The sequence below is a fragment of the Vulpes lagopus genome, chromosome X (genome assembly GCF_018345385.1).
Source record: "Vulpes lagopus strain Blue_001 chromosome X, ASM1834538v1, whole genome shotgun sequence".
In the NCBI taxonomy this organism is placed as follows: Eukaryota; Metazoa; Chordata; class Mammalia; order Carnivora; family Canidae; genus Vulpes; species Vulpes lagopus.
This window is the reverse complement of record NC_054848.1, coordinates 84,179,041-84,201,347: the sequence shown is the minus strand read 5'-3', so window position 1 is coordinate 84,201,347 and position 22,307 is coordinate 84,179,041. Positions and strand designations below refer to the sequence as shown.

The following is a 22,307-nucleotide window of genomic DNA, read 5'->3' as shown; positions in this document are numbered from 1 at the left end:
CAGAAGGTGTGCTTACAAAAGTGATTATAATTTACTAAGTGTTCATCTTGTTTGATGAATATCTGGGAGCAGATCAGGCATGAACAGAATACATTATAGAATTAGAGAAGCACAAAGAACCAGAGGATGGTAGGGCCTGGATAAGAAGTAACCTGTGAGACCCAAGGACTCAAGTACTTTTGTCCTGTGGCAGGTGTATCCCTGAGTAGATTTCCCATGAAGGTCTACCTATGTGGAGAGAAAATATGTGAAAAGTTGACATTGGTAGTCTTGGAACCTGATGATGATTATGTAGCCTTCTGTAAAAGAACCAGTAGCAAATATATCTCTGAGATCTTTGTTCTATAAGGCCACCTGAGAGACCTCGACTGGGTCATTGTGTGCTGACAGAATCTAGGGCCTCCACGGCAAGAGCTGGCCCCAGGTCCCTGGTGAATTCACAAAGGTAAACCCATCTTTTGAAGGCTCATGAGAGGAAAAAAAAAAAAGAAGGTGGCCATTCCTCATGCCTCCTCCTCTAAGGGAACAATACAATTCTAAGCGCATTATGTATCAGGTATTGTATTAGAGACTGGAGACCCAAAGATGAATAAGAGAATGTCCTGCTTTCAAAGATCACACAATTTAGTGAGGGAGTGAGACATAAGTAGCTACAATACAGTGAGACAAGAGCTAATGGAGGGATAGAGCCAGTGTTAAGTAAATACAAGGAGGAAGTAATTTACCCTAGAGCTCAGAGCAAACTTCACAGAGGAGGCTGGTACCTGAACACAGTTTTGAAGTAATAAGTAGGAGTTTTTCCTATGGGTACTGCCACCAGTGTTATGTCTGTCTAGGTGACCAACCCCCTGTTATGAAGACATGCTCCCTCCTGAACTTGCTTGGGCTTTGTAGCAAATTATTACTCCCCACAACTCCTTTTCCCCTTGGCCCACCATGGTTCCTACTATAATTATTATAAATATTTCTATCAAAGTCTTTTCCTGGACCAGTTTTCATCAGCTGGTAGGGAAATCTCTCTTGCCTAGAAACTTCCACAGGTGTACTTAAGAGAGGGTTAGACTATATGTTGGCAAATAGAACTTCAATAAAAGAGAGTTAGGAAGGGCTGCTTAATCCAGTGGCTGTCAACCTCTCACATGCAACAGATTTCTAGATCACCCCCAGAGCTTCTGAGTTAGTAAATCTGGAAGGGGCCCAAAGAATTTGCATTCAAGCAAGTTCCCTGTTAATGCTGAAGCTGCTGGTTCCAGGGCCACACTTTGAGAACCAGTTTAATCCACCTGGGTAATTAAAGCCATGGACCAAAATAGAGGTTCTCAGACTTGCTTGCACACAGAAATCACCTGGGGAGATTCAAAAGATCCATGTGCCCAGTTCTCACCTCCCACCCCAAACCAATTAAGTGAAAATATCTGGGGGTCGAAGGCAGGCATTGGTATTGTTTAAGGTCCCCAGGAGATCCCAATTTACAGCCAATACTGAGAACCACTAGCTAACGACTTGTGGCCCACTTAACCCAGAATCTCTACATTGTCAGTTCACCAGACATGATACACACAGAATCCCAAAGAGTGAAATTCTCTTACGTGGTGATGGTGAGAATTTCAGTGCTACATGTTTCTATAGAGTGCAATGAAACTTTCTGGGTTTTCCCCCAGTACATTAAAAAAAAAAAACCCTACATGTATGTTACAACCCCCTTCAAACTAACACCTTCTTTCTCACTACCCCTCACTACTATCTGATTTTGAATTCCGTCATTGCTGAACAGCAGATGCATAGGACAGCTATTGGGACTTCCATGCCAAAATAAAAGTCACTTGCACATCTAGCCTTGACTTAAAAAAAAAAAAAGCACAAAAACCCCCAACCAGTATGAAAAAGGAATGCGCTTATAAATTGCTTTTTGGAAATCATCAATCAGGCTGAAATCAAATGGTGCACAATCACAGCAGATACATTATATTAAGTTCAAACAGGGTGTTTTAGTTCTTGGATGATTAGTGCTTGAAGCACCTGTCCTTACAAACCGTCTTTGTTCCCTTAAGAAAATTGCTCACTGCGCGCCTTACATTTGCTGCCTCCTAAAACTCTTATTTCCGTTGGCCACAATTCCACCATGCTCACTGTCCTTTGCTTACTTTTTTTTCTGCTCTGTAGACAAACCCAGTCCTAAGCACGCACACACACACACACACACACCTCTTTGCTCCCTTTCCACGCTCCCTGGATCTGCCTGCATGCTTAGTGCTTTCATTTCCCCAACTTCCTTTCACCATTGTGGCTCAAAACATTCTCCTCCACGTAATCTCATTGCTCATGAGTATGCATAATCCTCCTCACCTCTCTTTAGTTCATGCCTCATTACCTCAGGAAATGCATGCCCCTCTTTCCATTCCATTTAGTAATATACAAATGACCTTCATCATAGCTGTGCAGCCTGAGTAGGGCTGGTGATGCATGGAGGCAAGGGAGCAGAAAGCTCTGTAATCTGAAGGGGAATCAGCGTAAGGAGCCAGTGCCATGAACCTCTACAGCACTTCAGAGAGAATGGATGTCCTCTTCCAAATTTCTACAAAAAGAATAAAACTGGTGTTTGTTGGGGGGTGGGACTGATGTTTGGAGGGGGCAGGGGTCTCGATCGGTAGCCTAACAAGAGGACTCCTGCCTGGTTGATTAGTGCCGCTTTGCTTACATGCCCTTACCCCCTATCTAGGTATAACGCACCACTGCCTTGTACTCAACACTAGATCATAAATATTGTTTGATGTTTTACCAAGTTCTTCAGAAATGTCATTTTAAAGGCTGCAGAGTAGTGCATCCTGTGGCATATACCACAGTTAAATCTGCTGGCTCGATTACAAAAATACACAGACTCAGGAAAAGGTTGAAAGGAAACGCACCAGTATGTTAACAGTGGTTCTCTCTGGGTGGCAGGATTACTCGTGACTTCATTTTTCAAGCATATTTTTCGATTTTCCAAATTTTCTACAATGGATATGACTGCTTTTTTACTTAAAAAAACACCTCCAAAACATTACTTAAAAAATAAATGTAAAAAGCTGTGTCTGCCAAACTTACACAGAAATCCTCATGTATGTCTTTTTGTCTTCAGAGGATTAAACCTGCTTTTCATCAAGTACTACCCCTTGAGGGAAACAAAAACCTAGACGATTTTTTTTCCAGCCATTGTTTTCGTTTTAATTGCAACAGTATTATTTCCAACTAATTTCCATTGCAAAATATCCACACTTTCAGTTATATTAGGGGCTAAACTGGCCTTTGTGGAAGTGGCCTGGGAACCTAATCACCACACATAATGCAGCTTCTATGGGAAAATGCACTCCGAGTTCCAAATGATTAACTTAAAAATGAACTTGTGGAACACGTCCTGTGTGTAAGCTGGGGACTATCTTTGTAAAAAGAAAATTGCTACCCACTGCCCTGCTAATGGGAGAAAAATACAGTTACAGCCAGTACAACAATCACGGCAGAAAGTGTTTTACTAAAAAAGTCAAGTCTTGCATGAAGAAAGATCAAGGAAAATAGATCTAGGAGTGAAGGATCACATTTTGGTTTTATTTGAGTTAGGGAAAACTGAAAGGAAATGAGCTGGCGGTTAGATCAGAGCTTTTTGTTGGCTCCCCTGTAATCCACGCATGTGGTTTGCAAATTGGACTCCCTCTAGGATCCCCTCAAGGGCAGCTGAGAAGGAAAAGTAGCAGGACAGGGAGATACACGTAGACTCGGAGAGCCTGCGCCCACACCTATCTGCTTCAATTAGAGACATGTTTCTTTTTTCTTTTTTCTCTATTTCTCCATGCTTCCAAGCAAGGTTTCATTTGAACCCGGGGCTAGCTGCAGTCGTCTGAAAACCAGTGGGCCACAGGGCACAGTGATGATCCCTGGGCATGGCATGTACAGTCCTCCATGATTGGGGCCCCTTGTCAGCTTTGTAGTCCTCACTGGGTGCCCCTCTTCCCCTGCCCCCATGTACCTACACAACGGCTGAAACTCACAAACTGCTCAAGCCAATTTCACTCTAGTGTTAAATCTGCCTACAACGCTGGCCCCACTTCCCTTAAGTGCCTGGTGGACTCCTGCTTGCCTTTTAAGCTCTAGTTTACATGGAATTTCCTCTTTAAGGCCTTCTCCATCTCTCCAGACAGGGCGACCAACGGCCTTGGTTTTCTGGGGACTGTTCTAGCTTTTAGTATGGAAGGCAAGCAAACCAGGACAGTGGGTTACCTGCTAGGGAGAGTTAGCCAATGCCTCCTTTGAGCCACCATGGCTGTTTGTTCAGACATCTATTTTCACATTGTATTGGGAACACCTGTTGCCTGTTTCTAGGCCTACCTTCCTGGACTGTGAAGGGAGGATTGTGTCATGGGCATCTCTGGGTTTTACGGCCACTGGCCCCACACGGGTCCCCAGTAAACATGTTTGTTACTGAATGAGATGAGAGCCTCAATGTGTGAATCAATTTAACTGAGCTGGGAATATCACAGACTTGGATACACAGAGTAGTAAATCTCAGAGCCTAAAGTGAAGTATTAAACATATAAGAAGATATACAGGGGGGATCCCTGGGTGGTGCAGTGGTTTAGCGCCTGCCTTTGGCCCAGGGCGCAATCCTGGAGACCCAGGATCGAATCCCACGTTGGGCTCCCGGCATGGAGCCTGCTTCTCCCTCTGCCTATGTCTCTGCCTCTCTCTCTCTCTGTGTGTGACTATCATAAATAAAAATTTTAAAAAATTAAAAAAAAAAGAAGATATACAGGGGACTCCTGGGTGGCTCAATGGTTGAGCATCTGCCTTTGGCTCAGGTCATAATCCCAGGGTCCTGGGAACAAGTCTCACATCAGGTTCCCCACCGGGAATCTGCTTCTCCCTCTGCCTATGTCTCTGCCTGTCTCTAAGTGTCTCTATAAATAAATAAAATAAAATCTTTAAAAAAAAAAAAGATACACAAAGAATGAGCAAAACACCTTTCCTGGCACATGGTAACTTCTGATGCCCACCCCTTGGTGTGGCAGAAGGAAAAGAGCTCCAGGAACAAACTATGGAAGGGGATGACATCAAAGGGAAGGAAAACTGGAAAAAGGTGGCCATAACATGGTAAATGGGAGGGAAATGGGAGGGAATGATGGTCTCTGGAACTTGAAACATAGTTCAGAAATGGAGACTCCTCTGACCAATCTTGCAGGGGAAAGGCGCTCTTGATTAATCTTTTGCTACATCATTAACCAAGGTCCGTTTGATTCCTCTGATGAGGAAATGCAGGCCCTGTGACCTACTGACCTTGTTTATAATGTTAGAAAGTCCACCTTGGGGCAAAATGTGACTTTCTTCATGGTGATATTCAAATTACCTAGAAGTTTCTGAAGTTTTGGAATTTTTAAAAAAGATTTTATATATTTATTTATTAGAGAGAGAGAGAGCAAGCACACACCAGCAGGAGGGGCAGAGAGAGGGAGAGAGAGGATCTCCAGTAGATTCCCCACTGAGCAGGGAGCCTGACATGGGGCTCAAACTCACAACCCTGAGATCATGACCTGAGCTGAAACCAAGAGTCAGACGCCCAACTGACTGAGCCGCCCAGGCACCCCTTATGTTCTGGGATTTGGAATAATAACTCTAAATCTTTTGGCGGTAACATAAAAACATCACAATTTTTGCTGACCCTGATGTGCAGCTAAAATTTACCTAAGTACTCCAAGAAAAACTACTCTACCCAGTTGAAGGAATAATTCAATTTACCTTATTGGCAATTTCCTCAGTTAAAAAAGATCAATGCAGTCATCTTAGAAGTTACCACATTTCTCCAAAGAGGTCCCCAAACAATCCATATGTGCCCAATAAATTTTCATTAAGGTAGTTTTGCAACAGGACTAACCATTTAATTAAAAAGCTTCAGTTTGTGACTTAAGTTCATTGTAACACTTTATAAAGTTTGGATTAAGATGCTAGAAAACAAACCAGAGGGCTTAAATGGCAATGTGTTAGTAACCATGAGAGGCCCCAGCACTGATATAAAGACTCAATTTACAAAGACAATAGGGTGTGGCACAAACATTTCTTTTGAGGTTTAGTATTTGGGACCCAAAACACATTTCCCATGGAAATTGTGTTATACATGGTGAACAGGCTCCCAACCTCGCCAACAAAAATCTATTTAACAAAACAATGTAACCAATAAGACCAAGTGAGCTATTCAACTGTGTCTCAGTATCTCTAGAAATACTATGTCCATGGAAAGTATTAATAGCGAACATTTATTTGGTGATTACTATTAGGTGACTTAATCCATATGACAATCCCCTGAGGTAGACTTGATTATGACCCCCAATGGACAGATGAAGGAACTGAGGGCTGTGGGATTAATGTAACTTTGTCCAGTATTGCACAACTAGCAAGGGGGAAGTCAATATCTGAATCCAGGGAATGTGAGTCCAGAGTCTGTGCTCTCGACCACTGCAAATATCGCCTCACACTGTTCCCAGTCTCTGAGGAAGGAATTCTCCTAGCAGGGGCAGACAAGGGCTCTTCAATGAGGCACAGTGAGCAACTTCACCTCTACCTCTACAGGGGAAACAGACCCTCCTGAGGTCAATTGTTCTCCACTTGTTTGGAAATGGGGAACAAGAGCAAGACCCTAGTTTAAGGGTTTCACAATATATTCCCCCATGTCTATGTCTATGTTGAGAATTTATAGGCAGCTTGTACTCTGGTTGTTGCCTACAACCTCCTGTCGTCCTGGTTCCTTTCTCATTTTAGAATTTCCAACTACTTTTGAGTGTTTTATGAGAGTGATTTGGCAACTAGTGACGACGCCTTATGGCTTAGTTTACTCGTGACCTGAGATTTCAGAGGTCAGAGGCCAGAGTGTCCTGCCGCCTCTGATGTGTTTATGGATTTCATGAAAGGCCCTGACTTTTCTTTCTTTTTAATAAGGAAGGGAATGGGACTAAATGTGCAAAAAGAAGTTACTATAACTAATGTTTTCTTTCACATGTTGACTTATTTGTCCCAACAGTCCAGCGTGACAATAAGCAGCATGGGATAATTTTATTCCCTACTTGTCTTGCATAGTAGTTCTCATCTGTCACCAAAAAACAGTGCAGGGGGAGGGGTTCTTGTTGTTGTTTAATCCTTAAAAAGTCATTTAAAATGAACCTATTACAGATATAGCTCCTTACAGGTTGATGGCAAAGAGTAATTAGGTACCACTGACTGATTAGGTGTCAGCCTAGCTTTAGAGCACCCTTTTCAAGCATAAAGGACTGGCCACTGCCAGAAAATAAAGACCAGATGACTCTGACAATGGATTTGCTCACTTTAATCTCTCAGGATTAATAGTGCTTGTCAAGAAACGTGGAGCAGGCTCTGTGTGCTCAGAATGAAACCCTGGGCACCCCAGACAGCAACCCAAGGTTGAGTATCAGAGGGGATCTGGAAGTGGGGATGAGGGAAAGTATAGACTCAGAAAAGATCCCAGAGTGTAGACTACGGATCCCTGCAGCAGTTCTATCACTGCAGTGCTTTTTCCAGGTTTCTCCCCAAGAGTCCTATCAGAGTGGGGAAGCCTGGTTCTACATGCAGCAGGTTTCATTCACATCATGATCAAGTGTCTTTGCTTGGTAGGAAAAGGGGGGATCTCCCTTCTTTCTGGGATACAGATTTAGTCAGGAGATGATGAAAAAGACATCTCTGAGATGCTTCCTGAAGATTATTTCCCTGAAAGCACTCCTAAAGACAACACACGCTCAAACCATGGCTCTTTTGGCACTCAAGGAAGGCCATAGCCTATTTATAGCCTAAGAACACAGAGTTAGAGATCCATAAGTTTCTCCTTTTACTTAAGTAATGCTCATGTGGAAGCCCAACAGAAAAAGCTAATTAAAGAGGACCTGTTATGGTGGAATCAAGAGCCATGTGACTTCCCCCTTGGGTTCTTTAAGCCCAAGAAACTCCATAGAATTCTAGGGCTTTGTGAATTCCACTGGCAACCAATAATCTCAACAACTTCCACTTGTTTGAAGTAATAAGGAGGTGGAGGCTCAGCAAGAAGTAACCTATGCAAGGCCAGGAATTCCAAACTGGCAGACCAAGGAGTAGAATTCACTCTTCAATTCACATAATGTATACAGCTGGTAGAGACGATAGAAAGCTCTTTGTCTCATCCGCTCACATTTACTGGCCACTCCTCGATGAAAAGCGATGATGAATTTTGCTATCTAAGCACTGGGGCGATTCGTTACAGGAGGAGGAGGAAAAGGAGGAGAAGGGGAAGAGGAGGAAGAAAAAGAAGAGGAAGAGGTGGAGGGAGGGAGGGAAGGAAGGACGGGATAAGAAGCAGCAAAAAGATCAGCATGGTTCTTGGGATAATGTTAGCACTTTGCCTCTCCCAGCTACAGAGGTAAGACAGCCTTCATCATGTTAAACTTTCTCTGCTGTGAGGCTCACATAAGACATCTCAGAGTACCCTTTTATCAGAATGCAAAGGGTCTTCTGAAATCATGCTGTAACCAGGTTGGAAAATGTGTATTTCCAAATCATGACAAAGGTCAGAAAGGATCTTTAGGTACCAAGAAAACCCTGATCTTCTTGGTGAAGCCATTTTTCATTGGCAAAAACACAGACTTGAAAAGCCATAGGATAAGACATGCAATGCCCATCATCACACTCCGTATTTGTCTATTTAGAAGGGAATGTGATTTCTAGGGACTTAACTACGTAGTTATAGGTCTGGTACCCATTAGGGCAATAGGCAAATGCATCATTGGCTTATTCCCAAGTCATGCTTTAAGGATACTGAGAAATGATAAGATGATATTAGGATAAGGGCGTAATTAGTCTTGGCCAACAGTAGGTCCCCGGTCACCACATTTCTAATCTTTCTTTCCCTCCTCTTTGCCTGGTCAGGGTCTCAGGTTTTAGATTGCTGTGGAATCAATTTCTTCTTTGGCTGTCTTCTGGGTCGTAACTCACCAGTTTGAACTGTCTGCTTCTGAATTACAATCTAAATGAGACTTGCAGCTTTCCTATGGCTGGGTCCCATTTTCCTATGCTAAATTCCTGACAACCAATGATTCTTAAGAGCTGTCTATCCTTTGACAGGCAATATTTTTTTCTGATTAAAAAGAAGCCTTGTTACTGTTCTATAATTATTTTAGTTGCAGTTGTCCCAACTGCCCCTCCTTCCAGGCATAGGTTTGCCCTCAAAGTAGGAGGAGTGTCAACAAACCATCAATAAACCTTGCTGTTCCATAGTGGTTTATGGAAAAAGAAGGGAATGCTCCCAGCTCTTCCTGAAATACATTCAAAACAATATTGACTGAGTGCTAGCAAAGTATGCTTGCTTCTCTGGCGCTCAGGAAGTTTATGTCTGACTTTAATTCCAAATGAGCACGCGCCATCAAACCCAGACATTCCAATCCACAACACAGGTTCCAGTGGTTGGAGGAGCTAGGAGCACTTTGGCTCTCAGTTGCTGTTTTTTAGTTGCTGGAGATTCTCTTCTGCTTAACTTCCTTCCCTAGACATATAAGCTAATCAGAATTTCCTTAGTTCTATAATAGTAACTAACATTTGTGTAGTGCTTTAAGTGTGGGGAAAGGGAGAATAAGAAGCCTCAGTAGTGTAGACAGCAGGGCTGATGTTAGATTCCTGCCTTCCCTTCTCTCTGGTCATACAGGTCACGCACACCTAATCATGAATAGCCAGACTGACAGCTTTATTATCACCAATATGTGCTATGTACTCAGTGGTTAGCACGTTTTAATGGTAAACTCCATTTTTTTTTTTAAGGAGAAGTAAAATTGAAAACGAAACAGCATCTCATGGATGTCCATGCTGAGATAATGCCATTTCTTTTTTGGTAGTGTTACTGGACTGGTAAGCCAGAAAATGCCATAGAGTGCATCTGGATTTCAACAAGACTGTAACAGAGTGATATATATGTATGTATGTATGTATGTGTGTGTATGTATGTGTGTGTGTGTATATATATATATCTCCACGAAATGGAGATATGTGGACAGAATAAGAGTGTGGTCTTTTCTGGTTGAACAACCATGCTCAAAGAGGGTTGCTGAAGAATCATTTCCAGTCTAGACAACATTCTAGATAGGGCGTGCCATAGAGCCTTGTTTGTGGTTTAGTCCTCGGTGTGGGAACCTGTCATCATTGGTTCTTAAAGCTCCAGAGGTGATTCTAGTACAACACCAAGGAGTAGATCCACTGGTACAGGCTCAGTGGTTCACATACTGTGCTACTGTTTTGAGCATTCAGATGTCTCTGATTAATACCAATAACTGTCTTCCAAATATCCAACGTTTGCTACAGTTTCATCGATGCTTAAAGCAAGGTCAGAAAGACAACATGAAAGTTCCTTTCAATTAGGATAAAGGTTTGGAAAAGTACATATAAAAAAGGGGATCCACCCATAATCCAGTAGGGACTTTAAGTAGATGTCAGTGAGACATATCCCAAATGCCAGATTCCATCAAAACCCATTGACCAGGACAGCTCCATTGTGTGTGACTGCGAAGTTCATAAAGAGGCACTGTTTTGGTGTGGAAAAAAAAAACCAAAGATTTGTTTTATGGAAATGATTATCCCTTTTTATTGAGAATCAGGTCATTATAATCACAGGTTTTAGAAAACATATCTCCAACTAACAAAAAGGTTAGGGAGATGAGCAGAACACTAACACTGATTTGCATATCCACAAGGGATGTTGGATTTTAACCCTGGTCACTTTGGCAGACAGAAAGAACAAGGCACTTTATTATTGGAGAGCACACTAAAAATGTCCATGGGTTATAGAACAACATGTTCAAGGCCAATTATTTTGAGTGCAAAGACTTCAGGCAGTGGGGGACAGTAAGAAGCTTGTCTCCTCTCTGTCTCTGGAAGAGTACCAACCTTATAACATCAGTACAGCTAATAACTCTATGACCTTTAAAATTCATTTTATGAGCAAATTAGATAAATTAGTACAGAGCAATTTACATTAAAAAAATCTCAACCACTTTACAACTAGGGGGGAGAGTAGCTAATTCCTTGCATCAATGATATGTTAAACTGGCAGCATTCACAAAAGGGCTTGCTCAGTTGCAACGGACACAAAAAAGACACACACATAAAACCACAATGAAAGGCAAACAGCCTTCAACTGTATAGTCCATCTTCACCTTTAACCTGTTCTGTTCGGTGTTACTTATTCCTTGTAATTTTACTGGACACTGCAGATCCCTCTACTCTTTGCAGGGATCAGAGTATAGCCAGTGAGAAGGGGAAGCTTTAGTAGAAGTGGGGAATCCAATTTCCCTTTACACAGATCCTTTTTTTCTTTTCTCACCTTTCTCTTCATATAATAAATCTCTCTCTCCCTCCCTCTCTCTCTCTCCCTCTCTCTCTCTCTCTATATATATATATACCCCCCACATATATATACATATACATATATACATATTTCCTACAATGAGCTAGACACTGTGCTAGGTGATTTACATGCATGGCTTTATTTAGTTTTTGTTTTGTTTTGTTTTGTTTTTTAGTTTTTGCAAGACAGGTATTATCCTCATTTGATACAAAAGAAAAACAGGAGGATGTCTGGCTGGCTCAGTGGTTGAGTGTCTGCTTTTGGCTCAGGTCATGATCCCAGGGTCCTGGGATCAAGTCCCGTTTTGGGCTCCCCACAGGGAGCTTGCTTCTCCCTCTGCCCGTGTCTCTGCCTCTCTGTCTCTCATGAATAAATAAATAAAATATTAAAAAAAGAAAAAACAGGTTTATAAAGGTTTTAAGTGACTTGCTGAAAGTCACAAACCTTGTAGGTTCTGGAGTCAAGTCACACCCAGATCCACCTGACTGCATGGGCCGAATTTTTTCACAACAACATGCGACCCTCTCCTCTACTGTGTTGTCTTCCTTCCACTGAATTCTTTCTTTCCTCCCCAAAGCCCAAAGAGGTGGGTGGATGGTAGCATTGGAAGGATTTCAAGGAAAGAAGGACTAACTTGCCTCTCTTTTATACCTCTTCTGAAGCTCTGCAACTTTTCACTTCCCCACACACAGCCTGGTCACCAGGATCCAAGAAAACAGAGGCTCCTTACAGGCTCAGGTTAGATCTTTTTCTCTCCATTCCCTCTATGGGTTCAATGACTACATTTTTTCAAATCCCAAATAAGGACATAAAGCCTGAGACTCTGTTTTCTTTAAGTGAACACGAGGGCAACATATCTGAGACCAAAACTAAGAAAGTACTTGGGGCGCCTAGCAGAGAGAAAGGGCTTGTTGATTGATTCACTGGAGGTTGATCACACACGGAGAGTAATGAGCAAAGTTAGACTAAATCTTTATCAGTGGAATTCAACAGGGTGGTCTTTCTGACAGGTCTTTTTCTTACAGCCTTGATGTAGGCTTCCTGAACCTGGTGGCTTGTTAATCTGCAGGTGCTTGTTTAGATACAAGACTGTGGATTCTAAGAGACAAGCTGTTCATTATGAGTTCTAATCCTAGGCTAGGAGATGCCTATAAAGATTAGAACTTGTTTCCTTTTTTTCTAACAATTAACAGCCCCGCTAAAGAGCGATCAATTGTAATTGGGGAACTGAAGAAGGTAATAAATGCATTACTGAGACCAGTTGCTTTACAGCACCATTTATTTAATACTTAAATTTTTCAGGTTGTAAATTACTCATTAGAAGGCAGAAAGCAAAATAGCTGTAATCCATTTAGTGCCTCCAAACTCCGAAGACTTAGAGGAGGAAATCCATGGAAAGAAGAGGTCTGATGTGTTCTTTCACTGCTATTTCTTAATAGGCAAAGGTGGTTAAACAATAAGGATAAGCCTCAGTAATTATCCTGATGCGCTTGGTCCATAGGTCAGGGGTGGGCTTGATTAAATTCATGGAGGGCTGACCCATAAACGGTGGGAAAATGTTCCTTCTTTTCCACTCAGCCCCGAGGGCAGCTAATCAATGTGCACATCTCACTTCCAGATTGTTTCATGAGACCAGAGCAATAGCCCGTAGCATTCATTAGGGCATTCAGTCCTATCTGTTGTTTCCTAATCAGTACAGGGACTGGGACAAGAGGCCAAGTGGCAGAGAGGACTTAGGAGGGGGTGAGGAGGAGGAGGCTGTCCCCTTCTCCATACATGGGGGCTGCAGCTCCCAATTGCAAAATGTTCAACTGTGAAAACAACTAGATAATCTGTAGGTCGGTTGCTTGACATTTTCAGAAAGCTACGTATATCTGGTGTGAATATAGATTGTATAAGCTGACCGTGTAAACACTAAACCGTTTCCCAAGGACGATTCTTTTTATATTAAGGATAAAATTCAATTTGAGACTCAGTGGTAATAATGCAAACAATATGCGAGATGCCTTTGGCACTGGCATGCTACATGTGTCCTGAGAGTAGAATGTGAATCTGTGCGTATTTCCTTTTTCAGAAGTGGGATGCCCTTTAAATATATGACACAGCTTCCAGCTCATGCTTAGGCAATGCACCCCAAAAGAGGTACTGGCTCACTTCTGTGCTGAGTAAACATTTCCTCCATACTCCTTTGCCTTTTACTCTCCCAATCCGGGGCAGCCCGGGTGGTTCAGTGGTTTAGCGCTGCCTTCAGCCCAGGGCCTGATCCTGGAGACCTGGGATCAAGTCCCACGTCAGGCTCTCTGCATGGAGCCTGCTTCTCCCTCTGCCTGTGTCTCTGCCTCTCTCTCTCTCTGTGTGTGTGTCTCATAAATAAATAAATAAAATCTTTACTCTCCCAATCCATGGCTTATCTATGAATAAAGATGGTGGGAGTTAGAAGCTCCACAACGACATGGAGCTTCTCTCTTGGCAGAGGTAACCAGACCACATAAGGATCAAACCTCTGTTTCCGCAGTAGCAAATCAAGTTACCCAACACAAACTATTTCCATTCATTTTCTACTAGACAGTCTAATTAAGTTTGTGATTCCACCAGGCTGTGCTGTGTCTATCTCACGCTCCATTCAATACCCACTGCATTGCTACTGTTTAATAAATCATTACTGACAATGAGACAAAAATCTAATTGAAAAATTATAGGTGTCCTGGAAATGCATTTATTCACTTTGTTAAAGTAATTACAAAGCAAGTGTTTCCTAGATAGATCATTTAGCTATGGCATGTGATAAAAATACTTTTGTTTTCCACATCTTGCTTTAAGAAAGCTGAACTAAAGAATTTTAAAGACCCCTGCCATTAGAAATACTGATATCGGGGCACTTACAAAATTTCTGGGACACCTGAGAAGATATTGAGGATAACTCAGAGTAATTTGGAGAATCATAACTTGGAGCTTCTATGTCACTTGTCTCAGGAAAGAGCTCGTTCTGGCAACTTTCGGTAGAGATGAGAAATGACACTTGGCTTGGTTCCTGGGGATGAAGTATTTGAGTTTTCTTCTGACTTACCCTGAGTGGATTTTCATTAAGGTAAGGGGGTTCACCTTCCACCATTTCAATGGCCATAATCCCCAGAGACCAGATATCGACTTTCGGACCATAAGCTTTTCGAGTTACAACCTCAGGTGCCATCCAATAGGGAGTTCCCACCATAGTGCTCCGTTTACTTTGCTCGGGGGTGATCTGGGCACAGAACCCAAAATCAGCTGCAGAGAAGAAAAAATTAGTTACAATCAATTCAGATTATTTTTTCACAGTAGGTCACTTTCAGATGTGGCCGTACCTTCCTCTGTCAGACACTGAGCCTCCCCACCTCCTTAGCTCCTATCTATTATTTACCTGATCCCTCAGGTGGCCCTGATTTTAAAAAGGTCTGAGATAACTGATTAATGTGATGTCATTTTTACCAGTCCTCAATCTGGTTCCCTCCCCATTACTGTTCCCTCCAATTTATGGGATCTTTTGTTTTTCTAGTTATGTGTTTGTCATCTAGCAAATAGAAGTTCCTAGGAATTCTGAAATGTTAAACCCCCAGAATCAGGCCACGATCTACAGGAACACAGCATTAGAAAAAATTCTTTACTTCAAACTGGGCTCTAACTGCTTTCAAACCAATCACTTTCAATAGGCACTATCTTCTCAAGATAGACAGGAAATGAGCAGAAATCCCCCGATACTCTTTCAAACACCATCTGAACCAAAATACCTACTCAATTTAACAGAGCCATCCATCCCAAGAAGAATATTGTCACTCTTTATGTCTCTATGGATCACTTGGTTTGAGTGCAAAAAATCCAAAGCTTGGAGGCACTGTTGAATCAGAAAACAAGTTCTAATTATATCACAAAGAATTTAAAACAATTTAAGTTTCATTTCTAGATGAATTTCGGGCAAAGGCTTAATTTTACATTGTCAAATAAAATAGACTACTGTTGTCTTATCATTTTGAAATCATGTTACCATTTGCTTAGTCCCGAGTCAGACTAGGACATAAAGATTGAGGGTGTAATAATTGGCACTAAGTCATTAATACAGCCAAACTAACCAATTAATAATCATACTTTGACCTCATTATCTGGAGGGTGTGGATTCAGTTTGGTCCTGTACAGGCACAGTGAGCTTCTGCCTCCACCATATTTGATTTGGTAGGCCTGAAGAAGGACCAAGGAATCTGCATTTAAAATGAGTGCCCCAAGCTACCTCTGATGGATGGCCATGGTTGGAACCACTTCTGGGCTATGAAGTAGCTGTAGCAGCTTGCCTGGAAATGGCTTTGCATTGTGCAAAATGGAAACCACAGGCTCCGGGTAGAATGATCTCCTACATATTAGAAGTTTGATTCATTGCATGAAAAGAAAATATATATGCTTGGTGGATGCATGTACATGTTTGGGCAGGAGGAAATGGGGACAAGAGGGAAACAAGGCAGGAGGAGATTTAAGCAAACAATTTAAAATTAAAAAACAAGCAGACTACCTGAAGTTAGTTATTTTTGTCTTCCTGTAATTGGTTTTAAAGTTTCAGTGGGTCAGAGTCTCTAGACAACCTTACCACAACGAATGGGGTAGATGGTAATGCCCCAAGATGAGACTCCAAAGAGGAGTGTGTTTTTAAATATTGGAAAAAATATAATAAAATGTCCTCAGTTTAGCTTGAAACTAGGGACAGGACATTGTTATGGGACAAGAGACAGACACTCAGAACCACAGGAGGCTTATGAAAGATGTCCAGATTGTACTGGAAAAGCAACTACTATCTGGGCCCAGGGAAGATCATGCTTAAATTACCTTCTCAAAAAGGATGGGATAATAATGGTTTTGTATTTTACATGGCTCATGATGTGCATGCAGGACAAAATGATTATCATGTAAAAATCCCCCAAATCAGGAAGAACTTCCATAGCACCATCACTATTTCCCATGTTCACTGAGACTCCAACATGCCTGCTTAGATATGGCACCTAGTGAATGGTGTAATAGAATTCAAAAGAACCAGAGCAAAGGAATTAAATAAACAATGGGCTGGGAAGGGAGGGGTGGGGAAGAGCTAGGAGGAAAGGATGTGAATTGAAGTTAGGCTGTCCAATTTTTGTTCATAGAAAAGATGTGCTATCATCACTTAGATGTCACACGCATTCTGGATAATCAGAGAGAAAGAACTGCCAGTTTTGTGTCCTCACCAGTTAGAAATGCTCGATTTTCTTACCTCTCTGCAGACAGCTGCTATCTGGCCTTCATCCATACAGGTCTCTGTGACCACATCAGTCAGAGAGCCACCAGCCAAGTATTCCATGACTACCCATAGTTCGTCACCCACTAAGTAGCTATAAGAAAAGAATAAAAAAGACTTTGACTCAGGTCTGAGAAGTGAGGACTCTCCCATATTCCCATTAAAGATGGTAATTTGCCGTTAATGTGCATTTGACCATAAAACAAGGAAAAGGGATCCCTGGGTGGCGCAGTGGTTTGGCGCTTGCCTTTGGCCCAGGGCGCGATCCTGGAGACCCGGGATCGAATCCCACATCAGGCTCCCGGTGCATGGAGCCTGCTTCTCCCTCTGCCTATGTCTCTGCCTCTCTCTCTCTCTCTCTCTCTCTCTCTCTCTCTGTGACTATCATAAATAAATAAAAATTAAAAAAAAATTTAAAAACAGGAGGAAAATATCAATGACAGTGTTATCAAGAAACTTTTGTTAGCATTAGGAGACAATATGCATGAAAATCAAAGGATTGTCATATATAACTGCACCATGGAGGAAGTCATTTCACTTTAAAAGCTACTTTCAATGAACAGGATCAGTGACTAGCCATTTTGGATAACTCAAGCCATCGTGTTGATTTCTTGCACTGAACTGGCCCATGGCATACAGATTTATAAGATATTTGTTCAGATCTCAGCATTATTTTTGATGTTACTGAATTAATTACTTAAATGTTTTCAAGCAGTTTCTGAATCAAAGAGATTATGTTTGCAATGGATTTACTGTGCTGAGGACTTGGTCCTAATAGAAATCAGTAGTGACAGGTTCATTTTCTTTAGGTAATTATTTTTATTTATTTATTTTTAGATTTTCTTTAGGTAATTATTTTTTTAGATGTATTTATTTTTTTATTCATGAGAGACTCAGAGAGAGAGGGAGAGACATAGGCAGAGGGAGATTAGGCTCCCTGCAGGGAGTCCGATGTGGGACTTGATCCCAGAACCCAGGGATCACGCCCTGAGCCAAAGGCAGATGCTCAACCACTGAGCCACCCAGGTGCCCCTGTTTACATAATTATTGAGGAACATACTCTCAGGTGATCAACCATGAGAAGGTCATCAGAGCCCTACAACTGGGCAAATTCAAAACATCTGGAACCATCCTAAGGCACATTAGCAGCATGATCAGGTCTCTCTTTCCCCCTGCTCAGCAAGAGAGGAATTACAGTGAACAGAATGACCCCAATGATTCCACTGTGCCCTAAGTTCCACATCAATATGAAGCAATACTTTGTATCCAATGTGCTCAGACTGCAGCACTTGTGAGATTCACCTGGGAAGCCTATTAAAAATGAAAATTCACAGGCTCTACCTTATTAGTAAAGAAAGCATCTGAGAAATCTATATTTTTTTATGAAGACAATTTTGACAAAATTAAAAAAGCAGAGAAGAGTCACTCTACTACAGGTAGCCCATAAATGGCACTTTAATGAAACTTGGATTTCGACTGTAAAATTTGACTACTTTTTGTTTCTTTGGGTTTGTTTTGTTTCGTTTTCACTCCCCCTTTCCTTTCTCTGGTCCACCTGGCACAAACACAGAAAGCATGATTTTAAAGCTCATTGAGGTTGGAGACCTAGTCTTATTTCCTTTATATCCCCCCAGAGTACACAGCACAGTGGTGCTAAACAAACACTGAAATTGAATGAGACAGATGTTAACCACAAGTGAAGAGTTAGCGCTGTCTTTAAATGCCTATTATAACCCACTGCTAATACCACTGATGAAAGAGACATTAATTACCTGGTCCAGGAAAAAGGTTTGAGATTAAAGTCTCAATTCCCTAGACCTCACTGTCAGCTAATCACAAAGCACCCATTAAAGTGGGGCCGTTGCAGCCAGCCTTCTTCACTTAGACACCCAGAGACTGCATTGGCTCCAATCACTTGGTGAAATGTTTAAAACACCCCAGCTCTCCCCTATATGCAACGGTCTATTTCCTGCTAACACGGAGTCACAATCCTCAAAAGGAAATTACACAAGCTGCTCATGCTTAGAAGCAGGACCATAAAATGTGTCTTCAAATGTGTGATGTGTGGGCAAAGTTCAGCAGTAGATGTGAGCTTTCAAGAAGTATTTGTAGAATGGCTGCCACCCGAATGGATCCTAAATAAAATAATTGCCAAGAAAATGACATTGCATAAAGGAAACCAGTACATGATGAGAGAAAGCACTTACCTATCTAAATAATTAACAATATTGGGGTTCTTATTTTCCCTCATGACCAGAATTTCATTAATAATTAATTCCTTTTTGGGCTGCTGTTGAAGGTTCATCTGCTTTATGGCCACCTGAAGGATGATTAAAATGCAAGAATGAGTCACAGTCATTGAACATGCACATCCATGGGATTTTTTTTTGTTTTTGTTTTTTTCTTTTGGTACACAGGGTAAAGCATGAACATTCTTTATCTTATAGGCTCTTTCTCAGTGCTGCAAACCCATGCCCTTTTCTTTGGTCAATCATGAGTAAATCATCCACTTTGGGTAAATGGGACATCAATGAAATAGATTCCCCATGTCAACCCAGTGCCACTCATGTTGTCAAGCATAGCTGCCATCAATGAAGAAATGTAATCAATATGAATGAAAGGACAGTAAAAATCAGGATTGAATGTGAGCACTCACCTCTTGTCCTGTGGCAATGTCTAGCGCTGTGTAAACAGTACCTGATGCCCTGTGGAGATGAAAGTTAGCAAATGAATAAGCAATCCAAGTGTTATCCATCTACTTTATTTGAAATAAAATGTGATTATTTTTAGGAAAGGGAAATCGGCGAACTTGAGATTCAAGGACGAAAATAACAGAGGAACAACCCTTTTGTATGATAATTACACTTGAGGCAGTCTCAATGTATCCCTTTTGGTGAGCTAGGAATGCCCGTCAGACTTTCTGGCAGCAGTCCATGTGCCATGGCATTATACAGTAATGAACTGAGCAAAATGGCCTTGCTCCTTTTAGGAAACTCCTGGAATATTCAGAATCCTTCCTGGATGTTGCAACAACCAACATAGTTTAGGAAAGAATATATCATCTCTTGCTTAGGTAACTGTAAATCTATCTTTCCTTTTAGCATATGGACAGTGTGGCTTTTTTCCCATAGATTTCTAATTCTTAAGAATATTTTCACTTAGGGGCACCTGGGTGGCTCAGTCAGTTAAGCATTTGCCTTTGGCTCAGGTCATGATCTTGGGGATCCTGGGATAGAGCCCCACATTGGGCTCCCTGCTCAGTGAGGAGTCTGCTTCTTTCTCTCCCTCTGTCCCCACTGCTTGTGTGCTCTCTCTCTTTCACTCTCAAATAAACAAACAAACACATCAAAGCAAAACAAAACACCAAACCAAACCTAAAAAAAGAATATTTTCACCTACACAATCATTCACACTCAGGGCTGTACTTACCTATTGCTGTCGCTATGCAAAGCAATTAACAACATGGATTTAATGGTCTTTTTTTTTCCTTTTTCTAAATTTCTCAGCAGCATCTACCATGAAGTTTCCCTCCAGCCACCATCCTTTAAAAATCTATCATTTCTTAGTCCTTGGTAGTACTCATATTTCCATTCTACTTCAATTACAGGGGTCCTTTGCTTTGCAATTAGCAATGGACTAGTGAAGCTGAAGTCACAGTAAGGTTCTGTGAAACACACATGCATTCTGCTACCTCCCCACCTTATTCGCCATGAAAAAGGAAAAGCCTTGACAATTTCATTGAAATGTTTGTGGTGAATAAAGGAATAAGGATGGAGATGAGTCCTTGTGATTCACCAGACATTGTAATGCGCCAATATTGCCATTTAAAATTTCTAGTAACTATTGTTTCTCCTTTGCTCTTTATCCCTTGCTCTTTTGATTCCTGGGTCCAGGAATTCTTTTCTTTCTTGTTTTTTTTAAAGATTTCTTTATTTTAGAGGCAGGGTAAGGGGGTTGGGCAGAGGGAGAGAGAGAACCTCAAGCAGACTCCCTGCTCAGTGCTCAACCCCATGACTCTGAGATCATGACCTGAGCTGACACCAAGAACCAGATGCCTAACTGACTGAGCCACTCAGGTACTCCTTGAATTCTTATGTCAGCCATTTCTTTGCCATTCTGCTCACTCCTTCTACCAGGATGAGCCAAAATATTTCTCACAAGCCTAGGAAGTTTACATTACCTGCTCCAAAGTCATAAAGTGAGTGGAGTAGTATAAGGAATGTTTGACTACTAAGAGAGATTTAAGTTCTAATATGTGTTCTAAAATCAATAAGCTATGTGACCTTGGGCCAGTTACTTCCCCTCTCTGGGCTTCAGTCCCCTCAACTCAGAAAACAGCAATCATAACAGTAAAAATATATTGAGCATGTTGTGCATGTTAGACATTGCACTAAGAATTTCATACAAATCACCTAATGCAATCCTTACCATATTTCTATAAGGCAAATACTATTATCCCCACATTATCTATGAGGAACCTGAGGCTCAGAGAGGTTAAGTGACCTGTCCTAGGATAAACAGTTTTCAATACAAGTCTGACTCTCTGACCTGTAAAATATAGGACACAGACCCCTTTATTTATAAGATTCTTTATTTTAATTATTTTTTAAAATTTCTTTTAATATTTTATTTACTTATTTAAGAGAGAGTGAGCAAGAAAAGGCTGGCAGAGAGAGGGGCAGATGAAGAGGGAGAAGCAGTGCTGAGTAGGAAGCCTGACATGGGGCTCAATCCTGGGACCCTGGGATCATGACCTGAGCCAAGGCAGATACTTAACTGACTGAGTATCCCAGGCACCCCTTTTAAATTTCTTTTTAAGTAAGCTCTACACCACCATGGGGCTTGAACTCACAACTCCAAGATCAAGAGTCCCATGCTCCACCGACAGAGCCAGCCAGCGCCCCAATTTCTATAGTTCTTTAATTTCATGATATACAATCTACAAATTCTACTGTTTTCTTCGTTCTGCATAGGTATTTAAATATCCATTAGAACAAGACTAAAAAAATTGCCCTTACTCCATAGGTGCCACCTAAAGCAGGGCTTGCAAGTTTCAGCAATTCCTCACCATTGAGGCTTATGTTAAACAAATCAGCCTCTCAATTTTGTATGTTTGAGATTCTGGGTTCAGAGCACACAGTTGGTGCTCATTGAGTATTTGCTGAATGAACAAATTAGTAAAAGTCTTGTCAAGCAAACATGCAGTTGCAATAAAACCTTTCCTTTCTGTGAACGAAACGTGTCTTCTACTTAAATCAGAATGAAACACTTCCCGTGTGAAATAAGCTGTCAGACATTCCTGATTTCAGGGGCCAGTCCGTGACTGGTCCCTCTGAACTCAGGATCCCCTGGGATCAAAGGAACAGACCACCTCGACTCGTTGTGTGTTTTAGCCACAGGAACCCGGAGTAACCGGTTAAACTCTGTTTGCAGAATAAGATTCACAATTGCCTCTACTTGGTTTATTCCTATATATGTAGGCCATGTACACATTTCCTTCAAGTGCAAAACAAGTGACATCTCATCTGCAAGATGAGATAACAGTATCTACCTCGTGGGACCCCAGAGAATCAAATTGGCACAATCCATATCAGCATTTTGCCCTGTGCCAGATCAGAGCTGATAATG

At 41.6% G+C, this 22,307-nt stretch overlaps 1 protein-coding gene across 9 annotated transcripts in view; it reads right to left on the bottom strand.

Moving 5' to 3' along the window:
• Positions 1 to 22,307, bottom strand: part of PAK3 (p21 (RAC1) activated kinase 3) — a 125,319-nt gene that overhangs the window by 10,646 nt on the left and 92,366 nt on the right. For all 9 annotated transcript variants that reach the window (XM_041741475.1, XM_041741477.1, XM_041741479.1 and 6 more), the window contains 5 exons: positions 19,336 to 19,384; positions 18,887 to 18,999; positions 16,656 to 16,773; positions 15,161 to 15,260; positions 14,460 to 14,656 (listed from right to left, as the gene is read on the bottom strand). In XM_041741475.1, coding sequence (XP_041597409.1) covers positions 14,460 to 14,656; positions 15,161 to 15,260; positions 16,656 to 16,773; positions 18,887 to 18,999; positions 19,336 to 19,384 — 577 coding nt within the window. The remainder of the gene's footprint in view (positions 1 to 14,459; positions 14,657 to 15,160; positions 15,261 to 16,655; positions 16,774 to 18,886; positions 19,000 to 19,335; positions 19,385 to 22,307) is intronic.